Source organism: Palaemon carinicauda, chromosome 44 (genome assembly GCF_036898095.1).
Source record: "Palaemon carinicauda isolate YSFRI2023 chromosome 44, ASM3689809v2, whole genome shotgun sequence".
Lineage (NCBI taxonomy): Eukaryota > Metazoa > Arthropoda > Malacostraca > Decapoda > Palaemonidae > Palaemon > Palaemon carinicauda.
The window spans coordinates 3,220,467-3,245,828 of NC_090768.1; the positions used below are offsets into that span (position 1 = coordinate 3,220,467).

Sequence of the window (25,362 nt, forward strand, 5' to 3'; positions counted from 1 at the left end):
TGTGTGTGTGTATATATATATATATATATATATATATATATATATATATATATATATATATATATCATCACCATTATCATCATCAGTCGTAATTAGTCCACTGTATGACAAAGGTCTCAGACATGTCCCTCCACTCCCGGCTGTTTAAGATCTTTTTATGCCAGTTTGTACCCGCAAACTTTCTTAGTTCGTCAACCCATCGTCTCCTCTCCCATCCTCTGCTTCTTTTGCAATCTCTAGGGGCCCATTCTGTTATTCTTGATGTCTATGTATCGTCTGTCATTCTTATTATATGTCCTGCTCATGTCCATTTCTTTATCTTACGTGTTGTTAGAATATCCTCTACTTTAGTTTGCTCTCGTATCCGTGTCGCTCTATTTCTGTCTCTTAGTGTTAATCCCAGCATCATTCTATATATATATATATATATATATATATATATATATATATATATATATATATATTTATATATATGCTTATATATATGTGTGTGTGTTTGTGTGTGTGTGTACATATTTAAATGTGTCTGTGTATGTAGATAGATAAATAGATACACATAAACTAAGAGATAGAACCCGCAGAAAAGATTAACGCTGGGAGATTGGAAAGGGGCAGTCAGTTCCAGCGGCCGCAGCCTCTGGCAGCAGTATCAGGGAATCTGTTGGTGGTAACGGACGCGTGTGCGGGTGACAAAGAGGTGGCTCGGGAGTCTGGACCAGGGCCCTTAGTTGCGCTGGTGTTGGCTGGAAGTGTGGACCTACGACGTGCACTCCATGGCACTATGCTTTTGTGAGACATCGGCCACTGGCTTGTAACTGGTTTCTTCAATGAGCCGGGGTTTTTAGTTTTGTGATTAGTAATGAAACGTTGCTAAATAGCGTTTGGTGAATGTTTGCGAAGAATAGGACTTATGACCAATGGTGTAACTAAGGTGATATTCTGCATAGATGGTGTAAGATGAAAACAGTTTTGGCAGACACGCATTGAACATTTGGTTTCAAATTTGTCTGGAACATAAGATAGTAATGATTGCAGAATGTGATACTTTCAGTTAATGAATGTGTGTAGATTATTTGTTTGAGAACAGTTCGAACATTTTTATGCTTGCATTAGCTTGTTGATTTCAGTGCTAGGAATCACTAAATTATAACTGATTTCTATTTTGTAAAATATTGTTGATAATGAAATAACTTAAAAATATTCTCTCTCTCTCTCTCTCTCTCTCTCTCTCTCTCTCTCTCTCTCTCTCTCATAGAATAGATATGGGATTATCACGGTAGCTGTTGAACTCTTTCAATGAATGCAGTCAGGGAGCGAGCGATTCATATTGCATTGTAGTGATTGCTTGAAAAGGTTAGTTTAATCTCCGACCTGCCTATTGTTGCATCATTGTAATAAGGAAACTTTTGATAATTATAAAGAAAAAATTATAGTCGGACCGGCATTAGAAACTCTTGAGAAAAATTAGCGTTCTTATTGCAAAATCAATGAATTAACTGTAATTGTTTAATTAATCTTATTAACGACGCATGCGTTTGATAATTCAGGTAAAATACAGATTTTTTTTTATGTAAAGTTTAGATAACACTATTTAATGGAAACTATATAATAAACAAACGAATATTTGTCTATGATGAAAGTTTCTGCATAAACTGATGTTTATTTTTTCTTATGTAGTATTATTGAAACATCACCGAAACGTGGATTCTCATTAGGCCACACAGGAAGCGATTCAAGCAACGTCAGAATGCTCTGCCAGTTTAAAGAGAAGGCAAAACATTCTTTAGAGAAATGTGTGCGGGTGAAAGCTTGGGCATTCTATTGTGCAGGAAATAACAAAGAGAAAGGAGTATTTTATTGAGCTGCCACCGAGAACTTTGTACGCCAAAGAATAGAGAAAATCTTCGAACATTTTCTCAGGAAGTGGCAGAAAGTTTTCCTTAAATTCTTCACAAACCTTATCCTACTATGTCCATCTTTTTTTTCCGTTATTTCTTCTTAATATGAAATTGGCTTAGTCACTTTGTCTAAAACTTTTTATTTTTTTTTATTTATTTATTTTTTTTTTTTTGGTGGGGGGTTTATGGAACTTGATTGTAAAGACAATGCTCTCAACTCTGTTTTTATTATAGAGGACTCTGAGATTTATTCGCTGGGCAAAGGGTCCATTGCTGCGAGGACAGACAAGAGAACCGTGGATGAAAACAAATTGTGGTTTGGCTGGGAGGATGCAGAAAGGAATCCTGTGAAAGGGCAGAGGGGAAAAAATCTACCGAGGGAAACCAGAACTGTGCATCGCTATGACTTAGGAGGAAGGGGCGGGGAAGGAGATTGAATCCAAACATAAGAACGGCCTGATAAAAGAATTGAACTATTGTTGAAATATCCTATGCGAAGTAATTCACAAAAAAAAGAAAAAAAAAAGATAATCCTTAAAATCACTCACTAGAAGATATACGGAGGCTGAAAGGGCTGTCAGGAAACTTACATCACTGGCAAATGGGACTGGGTGGTAACAATCCTAGGGATTACAGTCAAGTCGTGAGGGGCAAGCAGCGATTGAGGTCGATATTCGAGAGAGAGAGTGACGTACGGCAGGAAGAGCAGGCGAACGAAAAGGGACGTTCGTAAAGAACGAAATTAATGACACACGAAGGGTAAGGGTGAGGCTAATGGCACTGCAAAACGATGATGCAGAAACCGAAAGCAATGCTCAAGATGTCAATGGGAGGGAGATATTGCAAAAAAAAGTGGAAGAGAGATGCGAAAATCAAGACGCGAAGAGGGAAAGTCGAAAAAACCGGGGTGATGAAGCCAAAAGTTTGGTTTGTTACGGAGAATTTAATGAGCAATTAAAATACTGTTAATGATGCTTTTAATTCAGATTCTTTAAAGTATGTTATACATGAAGATTGTGTTAACCTTTTATTTCTTTATCCTCAACGATCCCTTGAACAGGTCAGTGGATAATAATGACTGACTTCATTTTGTTAGAAAAACGGAATATCAAGAGACAAAAATGGATGAAAAGTATGTTCATGGTAACCATCTAAAACTATACGGTCTTTACTACGAAATACACAAGATCTACGATTTACTTATTAAAATGAAAATAAAACTAAAATCAAGTGAGATACACGGTGGTGTATCAAAAACTGATAATTATTGCCATATATTTATAGACAAGGTTGAAAATTCTAATCAGGTTTCTGTGCTGAAATTTTGTAAGATCAATAAATCCGAGAATGAAGAACCGTCTAGTTCGGAAGTAGATTGTCACGAAAAAAGTGGCTATGATGGAAAATGTGATATTATTACAAATGGGCCATTTATGTCAGAATATTTTAAAGTTGGAAGGGTAAGGATTCTCACTGAGAGGGATTCGGCTGGAGAGGAGAACCGCTTACAGTGGGCTCCTTTGGGAATGAATAGGCCTAATATAGTAACTCACGCTAGAGCAAATTTAGCTACTAATATGAAGGCGTGTGAAGATGTGTATGTATATGATATAGTTCATGATAATTTTCTGGTGACTGGAACAATACCGAAAGGATATTTAGAATTAGACTATGGATTCCGTGAAACTATATTAACTGAAAATGAAAATTCCAAAGAACAATCAGTGTTAACGTGTCCCATGTTAAGATCGCGTGAAACGAACTTTACAACTACCATCATTTCAAGTTTTGCCAAAGAACTTCCAGTAGCAGACGTAGGGGAGGAAAAGGTTGTCGTCCTCGAAGGAAAGTCTGGTGGTGGATGTCTGCTCTCCATAGGCTTGCCAGAAGGAAGTAAAGGGAGAGCTCTGTGTTGCACAGACTTAGAGGGTTGCTTGATGCCTCCTTCCCTCCACAGTGCAAACAACGAAAAATTGCCTTACAAGAAAGGTCTCCACGGTCCAAGCCAAGGATGGGGACTGTCCTTAGCCCTGATGGTGTTGATGCTGCTGATGCCTCAGGCCTTAGCCCTGCCTGCTGTTATACGTATAGGTAAGTGATTTTCTGTTTGAATTGCTTTAGCTAATTGTAATACCAGTGGAACAATCTTGACGACTTCGGATAACTTTCAGAGATTGTGTGATTATTATAGTCGAGGACGTGCACGTTCAGCTAAGTAGGGTGAGAAACATCGACTTTAGTTTATTTTTTACTTCTCTATGAAAAGTTCAGCAGAACCAAAAAAGGGAAACATATAACAAACGCAGATAAACAAAGGTCCAAAAACAGAATGAAACAGTGGAAAGAATCCCCAGCCTTAAGCTTTTTAAAGAAGCTCTTGACTTCTTGGTGAGAGGCAAAAGTCTAAACGCTATAAAAGAAAACTTTTAAGAAATTATTCTTTTTTGAAAACGAGATGGCTCGTTCCCCATTATAGTTTTGTTGTGTATATTTGTATCTCGGTCTTTTGACTAACTTTTTGAGATGTAGTAGATAGATACAAGGCTAGCTTTCTATTTTTCTTTTATTTCAGGACATGTACGACGAGAGAGAGAGAGAGAGAGAGAGAGAGAGAGAATGTGGGGGAGGGTATATATGTGTGCGCCATAAAAGCCACCGGAAAGAAATATTGTTCTAAGAGCCTTTCGTGTTTCTAGTCCTGAATTTATTGAAGATGAAATGGACAATATATCTGATGTTTCAGCAAAATTAGAATATCCGACGCATGCCATCTACTGTGGTCTACAGAAAGCCAAAACTATATTTTCTTCTGTGAAAACCAGATAACGTTTTTCCTATCAGAATGTACTGTTTTTACCTTACACATTTCTCTGATAAAAAAAAAAAAGTTTTGCCTAACAGAATGAACTGGTTTTGGCTTAAAAATTTCTCTGATAAGAAAATGTTTTTCCCAATCAGAATGTACTGGTTTTGCCTTACAATTTTTTTTTCTTTTTTTTTCTGAAAGTATCTCATTTACGTAAAGCGTTTAATATTAGTGTAATTTTTACTTTTCTTCAAAGACTTTGGAAACATTGTGATTAATGATTCTCAAAAAATCTCTTTAGGTTGCATTAACATTTACTGTAAGAATTGCAACTATTCTTTTATTAGACTACTAAAAAAGATGTTTTTACCATAATAGAATAGCGTAAATATATAGTAAGGACACGAAGAAGATCACATGCTTTGTTTTTATATATGAAAAATTCCAAAAACTTACGATCATCGGATAAAAATCTGGAGTATTATTACTCTATTTTAATAATATACGCAAGTATAATACCATAGTCTGGTATAAGTACTCTTGATCCTTTTATTGCTAAATCGAATTTTAGGTTTGTATAATTTTAAGCGTTATATAGGTGATTTGGTTTGTTCTTTCGACTTGAGCTACGTTTCACATTGAAAGTTGGTTTTATTTTCTGGTTATTTTCATTGTTTTCAATATTGTAGTTTAAGACTTGTTGAGAAAACTCGACCGGTCTTAGTACCTCCACTTTTATTAATTTTGCGATATTGAACGTCATACTAAATTTAGTGACGTTATAACAAATATTGGTTTGAATAATTTTCTTTTGCTTAGGTTCATGTATTTAACTCTTGATTTGCAAGGAAAAGAACCGAAATTATTCTAATTGAAATACCATTTCTCATTTTATGCTTTCATAATGTAACGTTCTCAATTATGCTACTTTATTAGGCATAATCATTGCTTACTAACCCACTTTTCCGATTATCTTTTGCGTTGTTTCCTATGGTTCTCGTTTGGAACTTTGCACGAAAGGTTCCCTGTTGGCATCAATTGTCTGATATGGTCGTAAATGAAAGACAGACATTACAAAGGCACTTTTAAGATGTACAGTTGGACACAGGAATTCCTGGTACACCTCTCTCTGAAGAAGTGCACCCAGCCACTCCCTTACTGAGCGGCGAGTTCCTGTCTTAAGCCCCGCCCACCACCTATGCCGTCTTTTCCTACACTACAGGAGTAAAGGGTGTCCTGATTCCAACTGTACGTATTTTTTAGGAACATAAAATTATTTACCTTGTTATTTTTGTAATTGTGTTTACTGTCTTATATTTAATCCATGGATTAAAGCGACACTATGTATTGAAGCTATCGTTTATATCACAGACTATAAAGTAATACTAAGAGCAACAAAGGAATATAAGGAATACGATTGCCTTCACAATATATGCTGTTAGCATTTGTACGGATATCATTTATGTAGACTGCATATCAATCTTTTTATTTAAAAGAAAAAAAAAGACAAAAAGAAGCGTCTAACTGTCATAATACAGTATATATGCAAAAGAGGAAGCTGAAAAAAAAATGCGACAGAAAAGAAACTAAGACACAAGATTAGTAAACCCTAAGAAAACAAGTAGTTTCAGACCTCAAGTTGCAATTTGAATTCACCGCAAACTGTCATGAAAAGCGATTTTTAGAACCGCGCCTGTTTGACCGTGTGCGTGGTTCTGCATTGGTGTTGCCGCCAACATTGGCTACAGAGTCGATGTCGGGTCTCTGGTGTTCGAGAGTTTGTTCTGTGCTCTCTTGATTACTGATGTTTGCACGTGTCCAAGTGTCAGTGTTGATGGCGGCGCCTTTGTTAACGGTATTGGAGCGGACAGGGGAGGATTGGTTTGCCAGCGTTAATTCTTCCTTTCACTACTTGCTGATGATTTTCGAATTTGATTCTTCATTGTGGTATAGATATGGTCAGATGTGTAATTTGTACGTATCTTCTTTCCTTTTTAATTTCTTAAGTGTCCTGATAAGTGATATAAGTAAAAGGAATATTAGGAATGTAGGTAATTGGAATATAAATGAGTTATTTAATTTTATCCTAGCCATAAAAAAGTATATAAGATATATTTAAGTTTTCTTTAGTTCCTATTGAGGGCTCACAATTTTCGCACCAATCCAATGACCGCCTCATTTGGAAACAAGGACGACAGGGATATTGATAATATCAAGATCCGAAAAAGTCTTCTTATTTATAAATTAGCGTCCTTTAAAGGTCTAAAGGTCGATCATGATTGGTAGAGGCAAGGGACAGTGACAATGCCCTAGCAGGACAATGCCCTAGAGACTGACCATATATAACATATGATCAGAACCCATGCCCCGTCTCCATCCAAGCTAGGACCAAGGAGGACCAGGCAATGACTGCTGATGACTCAGCATGTTGACATATAAGATCCTCAAACCAACCCCCATCACAAGGATGGTGAGGTTGCAGACACTGCAAAAAGACTATCGAGATTGCGAGGGTCTCGAACTCCAGTACAATAGATCGCTAGACAGGGAAGTTTTCAGTAGGTTACCACAACCCCAGCATTATATATGCTACGATTTTTTTGGTGACTTAAGACTTCCCAAATGAAAACAAAATGATAGAATATAGCTGCATTGTGAAATGATGAAATAGAAAACGTACTTGATTAATCATTCGTTATTCATTTGAACTCGGTCGTTTTTCTAATGATAATTTGAAATTTTGTAATAGAAGGAAATTAATATCTGTTCATCCGACTCATTTATTTCATGGAAGGTATGAACAAATTTTACGGTGACGGAAAATAATTTTGCAATCATAAATATATTTTATGAATAATTAATACATGGTATATACTAGGTCAAAAACATTTTTATTGAACGCTCAAAGGATAATGTAATTAGAATAATAGGAAGCCCGTAATGCCATACATCCAGTTTATTATATTATTAACCATTTCGAAGCAGGAATATTTATGTTTTATATGATTTGCAGCAATGCTTCATCCCGTTAGATAGGGCAATTTCTTAATCTCTTCTTCAAGTTTACAACTGTCTCGTTTATATTCTATTTATGTAAATAGTAAGTAGAACTTACATATTTGATGCAAATAAAAAATGTTCCCAGATTGTCTTCAGAAACCTAAACAGTGGATGGAAAGAAACAAAAAGAAATTAGAAACGCCACTTGGAATCACAGGTTAGACATTGTATAATTAAAAAAATAGGCCGAATTTTGTGAAATTGTGGAAGAGATTCACATTATTTTAATTGAAAATACAAATCTTATTTACAAGTTAAAAGAAGATATTTAACGGCAAATGACAACCTGTCAAAAAATGTAAACTGCGGAACCCGGGATATATTTCATAAAGAGCCACAGCCAAGTAGAACAACAATAATAGCAACAACAATAAATGGAGCTGTTTCTAATCCTATACAAGACAATGGCCTCAGACATGTCAATTTATACTTGGGGCTTGGCCAGTTCTTATCAACACGCTGGCCAGTGTGGATTGGTGGTGATGGGAGACTAGTCTGGTGGCTCACAGCAAACCAACAATATAGGTGGCCCCGACTAATACGGCTCTGCTGATCATGGCAATATACAAACCCTTTCACCACGTTAAGGTATCCCCACTCAGAAAGGGTTGATACGTACAGATCTATGCATTATTGTTGTAGTAATTTCTAACTTCACGATCGATGCAGAATAAAATATACAATTGTTTTTATTATATTTCTACGCTCCACGTTTGATCATAAGTAAAAAAAACAACGTCAATATTTTTCATGTCTCCTCCCCATTTTCTTCCCAATCTTAACATATTCCAGCTATAATTATCTGTACGGCCATTACTCTCAGCATCCGCCTCCCCATGACACTCTCTTCCGCATTCCCCTCATATTTTATCAAATTTCTTCCCCACACCTCCTGGTCACTGCCATCGCTCAATTCAAGTCTTCCTCTTCAGTGACGATATAAAAAGAAGAAGAAGAGGAGAAAGATGGGCGCATTCCCTATAGCGATAATCATGGGCCGAAAATTCCTTTATAGTCTCTTCCTCCTTTCTCCCATCTCGTCCAGACGTCCTCCTCCAACATTTTGGCGTCACCATCCTTGAAGTTTTGATGCCAGCTTAACAGGAGACAAAAGAAAACCTCTCCTCCTCAAGCCCTTCCCTCCCCCTGCAACCACTTCACAGAGGTACCCTCACCCGAGCCTTCTTTAAAGTCCCGTTTCCGTGTCATCAGTTAAATTTGCTATCAGTAAAAGAGCGACAAAGACTAGCTCAGAGGCCGTAAAGGCGAAGAGGCAATCATCAGCGAAGCCTTGATACCTTCTATGTTCCTGGGAAATAATCCTGTATGGGATGTCTCATAAAAAAAGCGGCTGGCAAGAAATGTGCTATTGTACCCTGCACAGAGAGAGAGAGAGAGAGAGAGAGAGAGAGAGAGAGAGAGAGAGAGAGAGAGAGAGAGAGAGAGGATAGGATAGGATAGGAGGGTAATTGTTATCTTATCGCTCGAAGAAGCAAAGGTTGAGCACATCCAAAGCCTTCCGTTCCTGGTGATTGATGGTCATCTCGCGTCATCTGACCCTCACGCTCTAAAGACGCGTACAGATTGCCATTAACAACCGTTCTGTCACTGGGTTAAAGGATTTTTTTTTTTTTTTGTCACCCCCATTACACTTTTGACATATACTCTCGACATAACGATATGAAACTTGTTTACTATAATTCATTTTCATCTAGTGATGTTATAACTTGATCATATATTTTGGTATTTTCAAGTTGTCTAGATGGGATTTAATTGTGCGAAAAAGGAAGAAAAATTAAAGTATAAGAATTATCGTCACGCGAAACGTCACACGTTTTTATCGTTGCTGCTTTCCATATAAGTTGATATTGAATGAACATGTAATAAAGGAAGACAGAAAAATTATTCATAACGTTCAATACTATATGTCAAATTATGAATTTGTAGGGAAAATCGTCTGCCGATACGGCATCATTCTTTATCTTTTCAGATGTGTTGTACAGTATATGCAGTCACACACACACACACACACACACACATATATATATATATATATATATATATATATATATATATATATATATATATATATATATATATATATATATATATATTATTTATATATTCAACAACAAATGCAATGGTTCTAGTTCACTACAGGACAAAGACATCAGACATGTCAATTGTTCATGTCTGGAATTTGGCCAGTTTTCATTGGTGATTGGTGATGATAGTAGATTTTCGTCTGATCGCTCCCAACAAACCAACCTAGTATTGGTGGCCCTGACCAGTACAGTACAGCTTTTCTGATCATGGCGATACGCAAACCCTTTCACCCCGATAGGGAATCCCCTCTCAGTTGTGATATATACTATATATATATATATATATATATATATATATATATATATATATATATACATATATTATTATATCTATATATATATATATATATATATATATATATATATATATATATATATATACGTGTGTGTGTGTGTCTGTGTGTATGTATATATATGGTGTATATATACAGTCTATATATATGTATGATATATATATGTATATATATATATATATATATATATATATATATATATATATATATATATATATATATATATATCAGGATTCTACGTATAGGCTTATGAACAAAACACCCAAAAGGAGAAATTATATCAATAAAAGACTAAAAAAGCAAGATTAAATGCAAAGCGTCAGAAAAAAAAAATTGATAATAAGAAGTTGTTGGGACGCCTTCGAGAAATGCAACATGTATATTCAGGAGGGAGTAATAAGAATGTCTCGCGTCATTTGCCTTGGAAAGTCTATTGCTGAACTGGGTAATGGAAAGGAATAGATTAACCTCTCTCTCTCTCTCTCTCTCTCTCTCTCTCTCTCTCTCTCTCTCTCTCTCTCTCTCTCTCTCTCTCTCTCGGGGCTTTAATAGCATTGAAGAATATTAAGCAGAATTAATGCATTTTATAGTAGGTAACCAATGAACCTGATGCAGGTATAATGAAAGGATCCATTTTTTAGCTTGTCGTTTAATAATCGAACAATACTTTTACGTTTTGTGCGGGGAAAGCATTTTTATGTACAATAATTTTGTAATGACTATCCGTTGAGGATAATTATTTTTATTATCATTATTATTATTATTATTATATGTTATTATTATTGTTGTTATTATTATTATCATTATTATGATTATTATCATTATTATTAATATTATTATTATTATTATTATTATTATTATTGTTGTTGTTGTTGTTGTTGTTGACAGATTCATGTGAAAAGTATATCTATTGATATGCTAACAAACTTTTGCCTACTCGAAGCCCAATGTAAAAATAATAACCAGACAGAAATGAACAAACATTTGACACACATTGAAACAACATGGTTCTTCGCAAAGGGTCAACATCCATATCACTACCAGGTAAAATGTTCTTCAGTGGAAACCGCAAGGGAATTAAATGACTGTTAGGGTAAATGAGGCATCTTGTGTATCAGACGCACCGAGTCTTGAACCGCGCGACTACAGTAAATACGATATTATTATTATTATTATTATTATTATTATTATTATTATTATTCGCTAAGCTACAACCTTAGTTTGAAAAGCAGGATGCTATAAGCCCAGGGGCTCCAAGAGGGAAAATAGCCCAGTGAGGAAAGGAAACAAGGAAAAATAAAATATTTTAAGAAGAGTAACAACATTAAAATAAATATATATTATATAAACTATATAAACTTTAACAAAACATGAGGAAGAGAAATAAGATAGAATAGTGTGCCCGAGTGTACCCTCAATCAAGAGAACTCTAACCCAAGACAGTGGGAGACCGTGGTACAGAGGCTATGGCACTACCCAAGACTAGAAAACAATGGATTGATATTGGAGTGTCCTCCTAGAAGAGCTGCTTGCCATAGCTAAATAATCTCATCTACCCTTAGAAAGGGGAAAGTGGCCACTGAACAATTACAGTGCAGTAGTTAACCCCTTGGACGAAGAAGAATTGTTTAGTAATCTCAGTGTTGTCAGGTGTATGAGAACAGAGGAGAATATGTAAAGAATAGGCCAGTCTATTCAGTGTATGTGTAAGCAAAGGGAAAATGAACCGTAACCAGAGAGAAAGATCCAATGTAGTACTGTCTGGCCAGTCAAAAGATGCCATAAGTTTTCTTATGGGGTAGAGCAAAGAGGTTTTGTAATATTTGTGTGTTTGAGCGCGTGCTTATCTGCGTGACTTTTAGCATTATAACAGAAATTTTTCCTTTGCCTACATATACGCCGAGTAGTCAGGCCTGTTTTTTCCACATTCTCCTCTCCCCTCCTACATCTGATAACACTGAAATTCCCAAACAATACTTCTTCGCTCAAGGGGATATCTACTGAACAGTAATTGTTCAGTGGCTACTTTCCTCTTGGTAAGGTTAGAAGAGAAACTTTAGCTATGGTAAGTAACTATTCTAGGAGGACGTCCCTCCAAAATCAAACCATTTTTCTCTAGTATTGGGTAATGCCATAACCTCTGTACCATGGTCTTCCACTGTATGGGGTAGAGTTTTCTTGCTTGAGGGTACACTCGGGCACGCTGGTCTATCTTAATTTTGTTCCTCTTGTTTTCTATAATTTTTATAGTTTAAATATTAAGATCTATTTTAATGTTGTTACTGTTCTTAAAATATTTTATATTATTTGTTCATTACTTCTCTTTTAGTTTATTTATTTCCTTGTTTTCATTCTTCACTGGGCTATTTTTTCATGATGGAGCCCTTGGGCTTGTAGCATCTTCCTCTTTCAACTAGGGTTGTAGCTTAGGTAATGATAATATGCAAGGATGTGCAAACATATGTCAGAGTGAATCCATCTGGCTGAAGCAAACTTTTTCTCAGGGTTTGATTTCCAGCCACGATAGTAACTGGAGTGATTACTAGTAGAGGCTATTAGGTGTGATAAACGCTACATGAATTTTTGGAACTAGAGATAACATACAGATTCCATACCAAAATCAAGAGATAACATTCAGTTTCCATACTAAAATCATATGATAAAATGTAGTTTCCGTACCTAAACTAAGAGATAACATTCAGTTTTCATACCAAAATCAAGAGATAACATTCAGTTTCCATACAAAAACTAAGAGATAACATTAATTTTCCATACCAAGACTAAGAGATAAGATTCAGTTTCCAATCTGAATCTTAGTAAATCCATTATCCCATAATTTTTGTTTTTGTTTAGTCTATTATACCTCAAGCACTATCAAGTTTTTCATTCTGTGTCTGCCATCAGACAAAATATATAAAGCTTTGTTGATTATAAAATACAGTCAGAAAAGTATCTATCATAGCAAGATATTAAATCATAAAATTGTTTTAACCTCTGACATCTTCTTCATAAATCGAGTGTGCTTTCTACTCTGTAATCTGACACTGATATTTACCCACTATTTCTAACCTCATCGTTATCACCTAACTACGCTAATCACACCCGATTGGCCTACAAGAGCAATTAGCTCTCTCTCTTTTTTTCAGCCTAACGAGTCACATGCACTAATCATCTCGAAAAGGCGAGAGCATTTGACCGGATCTCATTTGCCAATATGTCGTAATGAGCGTGAATTTTAAAGGAACACGGATGAATGCCTCCATTTATTTTTTTCATAAAAGATGAATGGGGGAATTTTTATCCTAAAAAAATATTTTGAGGTGAAGTTCTGATATTAAAGATTAGGGAGCCGATGTAATGAGCAATACCGGTCCCGACAAAAGGATCAGTAATTACCAGCGCAGATGAAAAGTGCAAGGAGAAAGAAAGAGAAAAAGCAAAAAAGCGACTCGGTGAAAAGGTGAAAAAAAGATGTGCACATAATACCGAGTCCACTTGTTGCAGTCGCCAGTCTATGTGCCGAAGTGGTTTTTCATTTTTTTTTTTAAACCTTCTTCACAGACAGGTTTGAAATTCAAAAGGAAATGAAGGAGGAAATTCCCTTTCCTGTGTAGGATCGATTCTCACTGTGATGTATTCGGTTGACGCTAGACTAAATCTTCTAACCAGGGTAGGGTTGCGTCCCAGTTTGGAAGAGGAATTTGAAATCTTACTTCCAATTTTGGGTTTCTAGGTTTTCAGTTTTGGGTTTCTAGGTTTTCAGTGGAATGTATATAGTAAGTAGTAGGTTGACCAAGGCACCAGCCTCCCGTTGAGACACTACCACTAGAGAGTTATGGTGTCTTTTGACTGGTCAGACAGTACTACATTGGATCGTTCTCTCTGGTTACGGTTCATTTAATATCTAATGGTAGCCTGATTATATCTCTCATTTTGATAACGGTAGTATGAATGATTTCAATGATTGTTAGCTAAAGCATCTTAAATAAAGGAAAATCTACGCAGGATGAAAATTCACTCTCCACCACTCACAAAAAATCAAATATCCTTCGTAAAATGTTTTTTGTTTATCCATTGTGACTTACTCCTCTCAGTCAGTAATATATTTCGTTTAATTTTGTATTATAACAATGCTGATGAATATAGGAAAGCATGAAGAAGAAAAACTTGTATTTTGCGATTTCAAATCAAGCGCGGAAAATGTCATTGTGAAAGCGGCACATTGCAGTTAAAATAACCAGGTAAACCTTTAACTTCAAACTTTCAATATACACGATAGCATAAATAGATGAATATGAATAGGAGTATATATATATATATATATATAATATATATATATATATATATATATATATATGTATATATATATATATATATATATATATATATATATATATTTATATATATACATATATGTATATATATATATATATATATATATATATGTATATATGTGTATATATATATCTATATACATATACATATATACATATATATGTATATGAGTATATATATATATATATATATATATATATATATATATATTGTAAATGATACTTCGAAAATATATTTGATTATTGAGCGAGTGAGTATTTCATGTGTAACATAACTCCAAAAGAATCTTGAATGAACAAAGCTGAAAACTAACGAATTGATCTTTAATAGTAATTTTATTTAAATAATAATAATAATAATAATATTAATAATAATAATAATAATAATAATAATAATAATAATAATTCACAAAAGCTCCTAATCATTTTGATGTGAAATTAAGAGTTTAAGTGAGAGTCACAAGGAAAAGATTATTTGAATTCTAAATACTCTTAAAATATGTCATTTCAATTGTTCATTTCTTCTCTTGTTTATGTATTTCCTCATATCCTTTCCTCACAGGGCTATTTTTCCCTGTTGAACCCTTGGGCATATAGCATCCTGTTCTTCCACATAGGGTTGTAGCTTAGCTAGTAATGATAATGATAATAATAATAATAATAATAGTAATAATAATAATAATAATAATGAAAATGGATTTTATTGTGAATCGATAATGAAAAAAGAAAATACGAAATTATTTTTGTGATGCTTTGTGTGCTATATAACTTTGGTTGTATGGGTGAAATTTAAGAGAAATCAACTTTAGTAACAGTTAAAGAATATTGAATTGTGAAAAGCTCTTCAGCAAATTGGTTTTAGGCATAACCTGATTTATCCACGTGAATAATGAGTTATCCAGAAAGTGAAATCACATAACTAAAATGTAAGGCTTCAAACAAACCGTAATAGCAAAGAAATAATCTCATATTATCATTGAAATCACAACGGGCATCACAAAAGGGTCGTTTGTCAACATTTAGTATTTGATTGGAGAAAATAGTTAATTAACCATTGGAGTGAGAAAGCAGTCGCTGGAATTTCAAATTTGTTATATAGCACAAAATTAGAGCCCGTTCGGACTTCCCTTTGAACAAAACGTCAATTCAAATAAAAAATAATCTACAGGCAGTAATTTATGGTTAAGGAATTTCATAGGTTTAATTCATCGTTGGAGAGCTAAAACGCGATATCTGTTATAAATACATTTTATTATTATTATTATTATTATTATTACTAGCTAATCTACAACCCTAATTGGAAAAGCAAGATGCTATAAGGTCAAGGGCTCTAACAGGGATAATAGCCCAGTGAGGAAAGGAAATAAGGAAATAAATAAACTACAAGAGAGGAAATGAACAATTAAAACAAAATATTTTAAGAACAGTAACAGCATTAAAATAAATCTTTCATATATAAACTATAGAAACTTTAAAAAAAGAAAAAAGAAAGGAAAGAACAAGTAGATGAGATATAATAGTGTGCCTGAGTATACCCTCAAGCAAGAGAACTCTACCCCAAGATAGCGGAAGACCATGGTACTGAAGCTATGGCATTACCAAAGATTTGAGAACAATGGTTGGATTTTGGAGTGTCCTAGTATGCTGTACTGGAAATTCATCCTAGTTAAATGGAAGAAAAAACTTAGCGGAGTCATCATCATCATCATCATCAGCCGTTACTAGTCCACTGCATAGCAAAGTCCCCCGATATGTCCTTCCATTTGCGTCTGTTTATGTTCTATCTATGCCACTCCACACCCGCAGTGTTTCTTAGTTCGTTAATCCATCGTCTTCTCTTATGTTAGAACATTTAAAGATATTCATACAGCGGCTACATATCATAAGCAAAATGTATCAATATGCAATAAAATATCAATATAAGAATAAAATGTAAAACAAGAATAAGTTCAATCGATTTTACTTCCAATCTCCTACATCATGAAGGCTTTGGCACTGACATGCGCAGTGCAAGATTTTTATCATTAGTCACCAGTTTATAATTTTGCAATTATTTACCCCTCGCTCGTCTATTATTGACCTTCCCGAAGGCACCGCCATCTCTCATTACGTCAGGTCCTTGATCTAATGTTAAATGAAGTCCTACTGATTGAAGCAATGCCATTCGAATATAATGAAACAAATTGGAACCGTTTGGTTATTCCCTTCTGATTTTCAAGTCCGGTGTAGAATTTCGAATCATCTTTTCTAATTTATTGTTATCAAAAATAGATGATCATGCTAATATAACACAACCATTGGCTGAAATAGATAAATGTAAGTACTCTTGTAATACTTAGAAATATTCAAGAGACGTTAGTAAGTGTGGCATGCGTATACAAAAGGGAATTTTATGCATAATTTAGTATTGTGGATCATTATAGATGGAAAAATATCGATGATATAAAAAGACCGAAAGACGTTATAAATAGTGAATTTTATTTCTACAAACTGTGATTGTGTACCTCTAAATTACAGCGTTAGTAACTAGAAGACTATCAATAAAATAAAAAAACATGAATGAATGATTATCAATAAAAATGTAAAATAGCGGAAATGTAAAAGATATTTCCCAACCAAGAGTCGGGCGAAGCCCAAGAAACGAGGTAATGAGAAAGGAAGGAAAAATCTGGACAAAGCCATATTAGGAGTGTCATAGGAAAGGATGGGGTGTTTAGTCAATAGGGAAATGGTGAATTGTATTTGATGGCTTGAAAGGGGAGAATGTATCAAAGGACAAAATTGGAGATTTTGGCCAATGCAAGGATATATCAATGAATATATCAGTGGAACAAATGACAACCAGTGTATGTGGAATGGAGAAGCAGCTAATCAGTCCCATTAATCTGTCACAGGTCAATAATTCAGGGAGATAATGCAGAGTGGAGAAGGACTGGCGTTCTTATCAGTTGTTGCGAATGTGAGATTGGGTTGAAAAGAGAAGGATCTCAAAACACAAACAAATAAAGTTACTTCAAGAAGGAAAATTTCAGATTTACTTAAAAGTACATTTTTTATGGGGGGATGGAACGGAGTTATATTTTCAGTTGCAAATGCAGGGTAAAAGAAAGAAATGGAAAGGAGGAAAAGACAAGGATTTCAAAACCATAATAAAAATCAACTCAAGAAGGAAAAATTGAGAATTATTTCAAAATACAGGAAAAAAGTAAAAATGTAACTAATGAAAAGAGGTAGGTATGACAGAATATATGCATAACTAGAATAACCTTGGTTTAGAGTTTTCTTGCTTGAGGGTACACTTAGATACATTATTCTATTGTTTCTTTATTTCCTTCCTCACTGGAATATTTTCCCCGTTGGAGCCCTTGGGCTTATAGCATATTGCTTTTTCAACTATGGTTGTAGCTTAGCTAGTAATAATAACAATAGAAACATTCAAAATAATACGTTCATTTGCAAAATGATGTCACATGCGTTGAGAGGTTAACGACAAAATAGTAAAATGAATGGTCTTCACCGGAGAAAAGCAACATAAAGGGAAAGTCTAATAGAATCAGTGTTGAATTATATTTACCTTTTATTTAATGGACAGTAAAGGGAGAACATAAGAATGAAGTCATAAATCTAGGTTAGAAACGCTCGCTCTCTTCATGATATGAGAAAGAACAGGTCAAAACATTAAACAAAGGCTAGAGAGTGGAGATACCTTAACATTGTGAAAGGATTTGTGTATCGATATGATCTGCAAAGCTGTAATACTCAGGGACACCCATATTGAATTGGTTTGCTGTGAGCTATCAAACAAAAGTCACCCACCATCACCAATCCACAGTTGGCCAAACCCCGGACTTGATTAAGGACATGTCTGAGGTCTTTGTCCTGTAGTGGATTAGAAACGGCAACATTTTTTGTTGTGCGTAAATTACGGTTTATAGATGTTAACAAAACCAGTTATGGGAAATAGTTACCCAAACTGAATTTTAGTATATCCAGAAAAATTCTAATTATGTTGAAATATTCTGTAACGGAAGTCTTCGGAATTATATTAACATTAGTAAAGGTATTATAGGGAAGGAAATACACAATATTCGCAGATTTCTGTAGAAAAGAACAATGAATTCAAATGAAATCAAATAAATATGTAAATGAGATGTCTGAACTGGAGAGCAACATCAAAATGATGTAAAAAGTGGAAAGCCTTGGGATGGCATCAAGTTAGAATTATTCATGGAAAGGAAACTCATCAATCAGAACTAACCATAGACGGGAGAGGAAACATTGCATCAATGGATCAAAATTTCTATCTTTTAAAGAATTAGGAACAAATGAGAATTTAGTAAGCATCAGAAGAATTGGGAAAAGGGATTAAAAAGAAGGTAAATGCAAGGGATATTACTTTGAGCAAAGGAAAATTGAACAGGTGGCTCTTAGACGGATATAAAGAAACCTAAATCTGATAATTTCATTTTAAAATAGTAAGTTTTTATTTTTTTTTTTTTTTTTTTTTTAAGCCGCTCATGAATGGCAGAGGCTAGGGACAGATAGATGTAGTTATAGTTTACATGCGTTGGGAAACATATGGTATGTAGTTAAAGCAACATACTATAAATCCACGTTTGGTGAAATAACAATCTATACAAATATGGAATCAAGCACCGTAGTATCCATTGCTACAACGTAGTCACTGCATTGGATCGCAAAGAGGAAGCAAAGCTTCAGAGAACAGAGATGAGAATGCTGAGGAGGATAATGTGAATATCACTGATTGAAAGATTGGAAAATGATGAAATAAGAAGAATGGCAGGCGTAATAAAGATTACAAAGGTGATGATAGAATCACGACTGAGATGGTGTGGTCACATGCGGATGGATGGTGGGGAGGGAGTGAGGAGGGTTTGGGAGGAACCTGTAAGGGGAGAAGATTGAGAGGGAGGCAGAGAATTACATGGCAAGATAAGGTGAAGGATGATATGGAGAGAAGACCTTTGGTGGAAGAGGATGGCTTTTGATAGAAAGCATTGTAGAGGGCACAACCGACCCCATAATGTATAGATATCGTTATGAAAGAAGAAGAAAAAGAGGAAGTCGCTGCAATCACCTGGTGTGATATGAGAGAATTCGATGACGAAATGCAGGAGTACTGAATTCGTCAAGCAAATGGGATGCGAGCCGTTATTACCTACGTGATGGAAGTTGGAAAGGGGAAGTAGATTACGTTAGATTAACCCAGAGATATTTACATTTTAGGCTTCATAAACTTTTGTTCATTCTTTCTAGAGGTATTATGATTATTATTATGATTATTATTATTATTATGATTATTATTATTATTATTATTATTATTATTACTATTATTATTATTATTATTATTATTATTATTATTATTATTCTCTAAAACCCTAGTTGGAAAAGTAGGATGATATAAACCCAAGAGCTCCAACAAGGAAAAAGAGCCGAGTGAGGAAAGGAAATATAGAAATAAATAAACTACAAGAGAAGCAATGAACAATGAATATAAAATGTTTTAATAACAGTAACAATATTAAAAGATCGTTCATATATAAATTATAAAGAGAGACTTATGTCAGCCTGTTCAACATGAAAACATTCGCTGCAAGCTTGAACTTCTGAAGTTCCTGCCAACATAAACTTTTACTTATGCACGCAAATACACACACACCCGCAAATGCGTGAAGTAAAAACATCTTACTTACATATTTAGCCGAGGTAATTAAAGGCCCAGAAGTCTTAGAAAACACAAAAGAATTTTTCTTCAAGAGTATTAGGGAAGGGTGGCGTAAATCCTCTTAGTAAGGTACATTATTGAAGACCTTCAATATTTCATATTTATTATGAACACTCTAATGATGACTGATGGGATGGATGTAAATGGTTTATTATTATCATTATTTACTTGATGTATAATTATTATTAACATTATATGTACCTATATTTCTAATACACATTTATCATATATATTGTGTTAGAGCTAGAGTGGATATGAATGTGTTGAGGTGGTTTGGCCATGTTGAGAGAATGGAAAATGGCTGTCTGCTAAAGAAGGTGATGAATGCAAGAGTTGATGGGAGAAGTACAAGAGGAAGGCCAAGGTTTGGGTGGATGGATGGAGTGAAGAAAGCTCTGGGTGATAGGAGGATAGATGTGAGAGAGGCAAGAGAGCGTGCTAGAAATGGGAATGAATGGCGAGCGATTGAGACGCAGTTCCGGTAGGCCCTGCTGCTTCCTCCGGTGGCTTAGATGACCGCGGAGGTAGCAGCAGTAGGGGATTCAGCATTATGAAGCTTCATCTGTGGTGGATAACGGGGGAGGGTGGGCTGTGGCACCCTAGCAGTACCAACTGAACTCGGTTGAGTCCCTTGTCAGGCTGGGAGGAACGTAGAGAGTAGAGGTCCCCTTTTTGTTTTGTTCCATTTGTTGATGTCAGCTACCCCCCAAAATTGGGGGAAGTTCCTTGGTATATGTAAGTATTGTGTTAGGAATACATGAATGCAAGTATTCATGTTCATAGGAGCTAGGGAATATTATGTTGAAATGTTTTGTTTTTTGTTTTTTGTGTTTTGTTTATGTTGAGTATTTTCACTTATTATATGGCTTATGAACTTACGAAAGTGATCTGGCGAATACCTTCAATAATTATGTTTAACTATAATGAGGCTGAATTCAGTACAGTTTTAACTTGAACGAAGTTAATCCAAAATCTCTCTGAGAAAGAAGTAAAGCAGAGAGAAGAAATCATATAAAAATGGTTTCACGTGATAGAAAAAAAAAATAATTTGCAATAGTTCAGGAGTCGAATAAAGGATTTATTATGTTTTAGAAAGATACAAAAGAGGAATATATGAGTAATACAACAGTGAATAAAATTGCAAATGAGTGGGAAGTGAGTGGGAAGGGATAAATACCGAATAACATGCAAGAATGAGCAAAGAAGAATAAAATGAGATTTCCCGTTCAATTTCCGACTACTGGATATAAGCTGAAGTTTGCTTCAGATAGCAATTAAGAAATACATTAACATGTTCAATAACTCCAAAATACGAGTAATAATGGATAACACCACTTTATTTACTTTTGATGAATAACGCTGTTGCTTCAAGACTTAATAGCATCACTGTGCAATATGGTTTTATTCTGGTATTATTTTCTACGCAGAGAGAGAGAGAGAGAGAGAGAGAGAGAGAGAGAGAGAGAGAGAGAGAGAGAGAGAGAGAGAGAGAGAGAGAGAGGAGGGGATTAATGCATATATTGGGAACAGGTACGATGAATGAATAAGAATTAGCAAACGGAATGAAGACAGAACGATAGAGGGTCGTAGAGAAAAATATGTGTGCGTGTGTTTGTGTGTGTGAGAGAGAGAGAGAGAGAGAGAGAGAGAGAGAGAGAGAGAGAGAGAGAGAGAGAGAGAGAGAGAGAGAGAGAAATCATGCGAGATAAATGGAAGAGAATTAGTATGAAGAAATGAGGCAGAGAGAGAGAGAGAGAGAGAGAGAGAGAGAGAGAGAGAGAGAGAGAGAGAGAGAGAGAGAGAGAGAGAGAGAGAAATCATGCGAGATAAATGGAAGAGAATTAGTATGAAGAAATGAGGCAGAGAGAGAGAGAGAGAGAGAGAGAGAGAGAGAGAGAGAGAGAGAGAGAGAGAGAGAGAGAGAGAGAGAGAATGAATGGGTAAACAAGGATTATTACAAGAAAACTCCAATCTATTTTCACGATATTTATTGAAAATATTTCATTGCTTGATTCTTTTATCTGTGAATCTGAAAGCAGTTATGGGTCATTTACAAGACGGAAAGAAACTTCCAAACTGATCCATATTTCAAATTCTCTATCGAATACGTTCGTTTTTGCAATGTTGCAAGAGAGGCAGCTATGAATTAAAGAGGTAATAAGCGAAAGCAAATGAAAATTTCAGTTATAGATCATATGCCACGAAGGAATTTTTCAATATAGTGACTTGTAGAGAACTAGAAAGAATTTCGCTCGGGTAATTTTGCAAGAAATGTAGCGCGAACTTTACGCATCGATCGGTTTCTTTACTGGCAGAATTCAGGAAGCACCTAACTTTGCAAGCGATGCGTCATCCCAGTGGACTAGAAAAAAAAAGCCTTTGCAATTACTTGCGCAAATATAACGCTACCGGATATAATGGGCGATAAACATACCTTTTCCTCTGGATGGCGTTGTTGTTGTTGATTACACTTTCAGTTATTATCGTTGTTTATGTCACTTCTTTGTTTTAATGTTGACAGAAGAGTGTGATGATAGGTAAAGAAAGTGGTTATTATTGCAAAATGTACACGGAAATGTTTGACGGCAAACCTTAAATGAATAGTGACAAAATATTCAATTTTCATTTATGTTAGCTGTTTCTAGCTATAAGCATAAGGTAAGAGTAATTTTTTTCCTGGATTATTTCACTATCTTACACATAGATATGTAACAGACTTCCCTTGTAATATTTACAGGTAACTGCATTCAAGTAAGTTGGTTCTCTATCTACTTGTGTATCTATTTCTCCATGCATCTAATCATCCACATTTTCATCCTTTATTTATTAATTTACATAGCTAATAAATCTCCCAATATCTCTCACTACCATAGGAATTTTATCTTATAAAAGTATATGTTATGTACAGTTGGGCACAAGAATTCCTGGTACACCTCGCTCTGAAGAAGTGTACCCAGCCACACGTTTACTACGCTGCCTGTTTGGTTATTCGTCGCGAAGCAAGGGTGTGCCAGGGTGTACTTCTTCGGAGAGAAGTGTACTGTATTTTTCCATGGTAAGCAATGTTCATCTATATGCTGTCTATCATTCTGGCCATTCCATATTATACTTTGGGAAATAAATTGTATTAGTAATGTGTTTGTTTGGTTTCGTGTAATGTTAATGAGGCATTTACTTCGGATTGAATATGCAATTTTATTTCATTTCGACGTTTCCAAAATTTGATAAGTTATAATCGATACTCTGTTAGGCAATCTCTATTCTAAATTTTAATGCCATAAAACTACAAAACATATCGTGCATTCTTCATTTATTTCATAAATTTATGGTCTTGTTTATCCATTAATTATTTTAGGCAAATAATCATATATACTGAGATTTAATCCTATTTGCCACATATAAAAGTGAAGTACCCAAAGCGATTCGATTACTAGTGATGACAGGAAAGTAAAATCAGTAAAATAAAAGTTAAGAAGAAAGTTGGGTATCAAAATAAGTCAGCTTGAAAAAAAAAATGTATTCCAATATTTAAGTGGAGAGGAGTCGCGACCATCATGACCGAGAAAGCCATACAATTTCTTACAGTACATTCCTATTGTACATCTTCAGAGATCCAGTCGCTATTCATTTGGCTTTGGTCTTACAGAGCATGGGAGCAATTCTGAGAAGTTTCTGATCAGATTATACATCAAGTAATAAGTAATAGTTACAGAGTGTTTCAAATTATTGGAGCTAATATGTACAGTATGTCTACTGTATGTTCAAGAGCTTTCAAATATTCAGCTTCAAGACTATACAAAAGCTCTCACTAGATATAAAAAAGACTGAATATATTAAGGCTTTCAAGAAGAATATGAAGACGTTCCTGTTCTTTTAAGTGTTTTGATAGTGTGAATTTTAAAATAAACACGAAATACGCTGTGAGATAAGCGAAATACTTAAAGAGTGTAGGTCCTGCAGGGCGTAGGATTCCCCTGTGTGATAGGACCAGTAAAGCAGTCCTTGAAGTAAAGTAATTCATAGGTGGTGTAGTTTCATACCGACACCTACATCTGAATAACCTCTTATCGTTGAAGTATGAGCAAACTTTATACAAATCCGTTGTACATACGTTGCAGTACTCGTAATGGTTACAGATATTCAAAGATATCCAAAATTTCTTGTATCCAGCACTTGAAAGACCGCATCACGTAAATTTTCCTGTATCGACAGAGGTGATAGTGTCCGAGCCAAATGTTTCAGGTAATTTGTTTTACCGTTACTACTACTACTACTACTACTACTACTACTACTACTACTACTACTAGCAGCTAAGCTACAACCCTAGTTGAGTTGGAAAAGCAGGATGTTATAAGTCCAAGGGTTCCAACAAGGAAACATAGTCCAGTGAGGAAAGGAAATAAAATAACTAAAAGAGAAGTAATGAACAAATTAAAATAAAACATTTTAAGAAAAGTAACAACATTATACTAAAACTTTTATTTGTAAACTATAAAAACTTAAAAAACCAAGAGGAAGAGAAATAAGATGGAATAGTGTGCCCAAGTGTACCCTCAAGCAAGAGAACTCTAGCCTAAGACAGTGGAAGACAATGGTATATATGCTATGGCACTACCCAAGACTGTTGAACAAAGGTTTGATTTTGGAGCATCCTTCTCATAGAAGAGCTGTTTGCCATAGCTAAAGAGTCTTTTACCCTTGCCAAGAGGAAAGTAGCCACTGAACAATTACAGTGAGGTAGTTAATCCCTTGAACGAAGAAGAATTGATTGGTAATCTGTGTTGTCAGATGTATGAAAAGTGAGGAGAATCTGGAAACAATAGGCCAGATTATTCGGTATATGTGAAGGCAAAGGAAAATTATCCGTAACCAGAGAGAGGGATCTGGGCTGTCAAAGGTTATCTCAACAGGTGGCTGGTGCCCTGGCCAACCTACTACCTACTAATATTATTATTCTTCTAAGTTGATGTCATCTATATTCGTGGGGACTTTCTTCCAAGTTAATTTGCTTGAAGTAGCGGTTTCCTTCTTTCAGCTAGGTTTTTTAGAATAACATTTTCAGTCAAATAATTAGAGTTGTAGTGGCCTTTGTGGTAACGTCCCTGACTGGTGATCGCCCG

At 35.0% G+C, this 25,362-nt stretch overlaps 1 protein-coding gene across 1 annotated transcript in view; it reads left to right on the top strand.

The window, feature by feature from the left end:
- The first annotated feature begins 692 nt into the window (after positions 1-692).
- The window catches only part of LOC137634176 (glutamate receptor ionotropic, kainate 2-like), a 483,949-nt gene continuing 459,279 nt past the window's right edge, over positions 693-25,362 (top strand). Inside the window, exons 1-2 of the mRNA XM_068366444.1 lie at positions 693-789; positions 2,959-3,989. Coding sequence (XP_068222545.1) covers positions 3,020-3,989 — 970 coding nt within the window. The 5' untranslated portion in view covers positions 693-789; positions 2,959-3,019. The remainder of the gene's footprint in view (positions 790-2,958; positions 3,990-25,362) is intronic.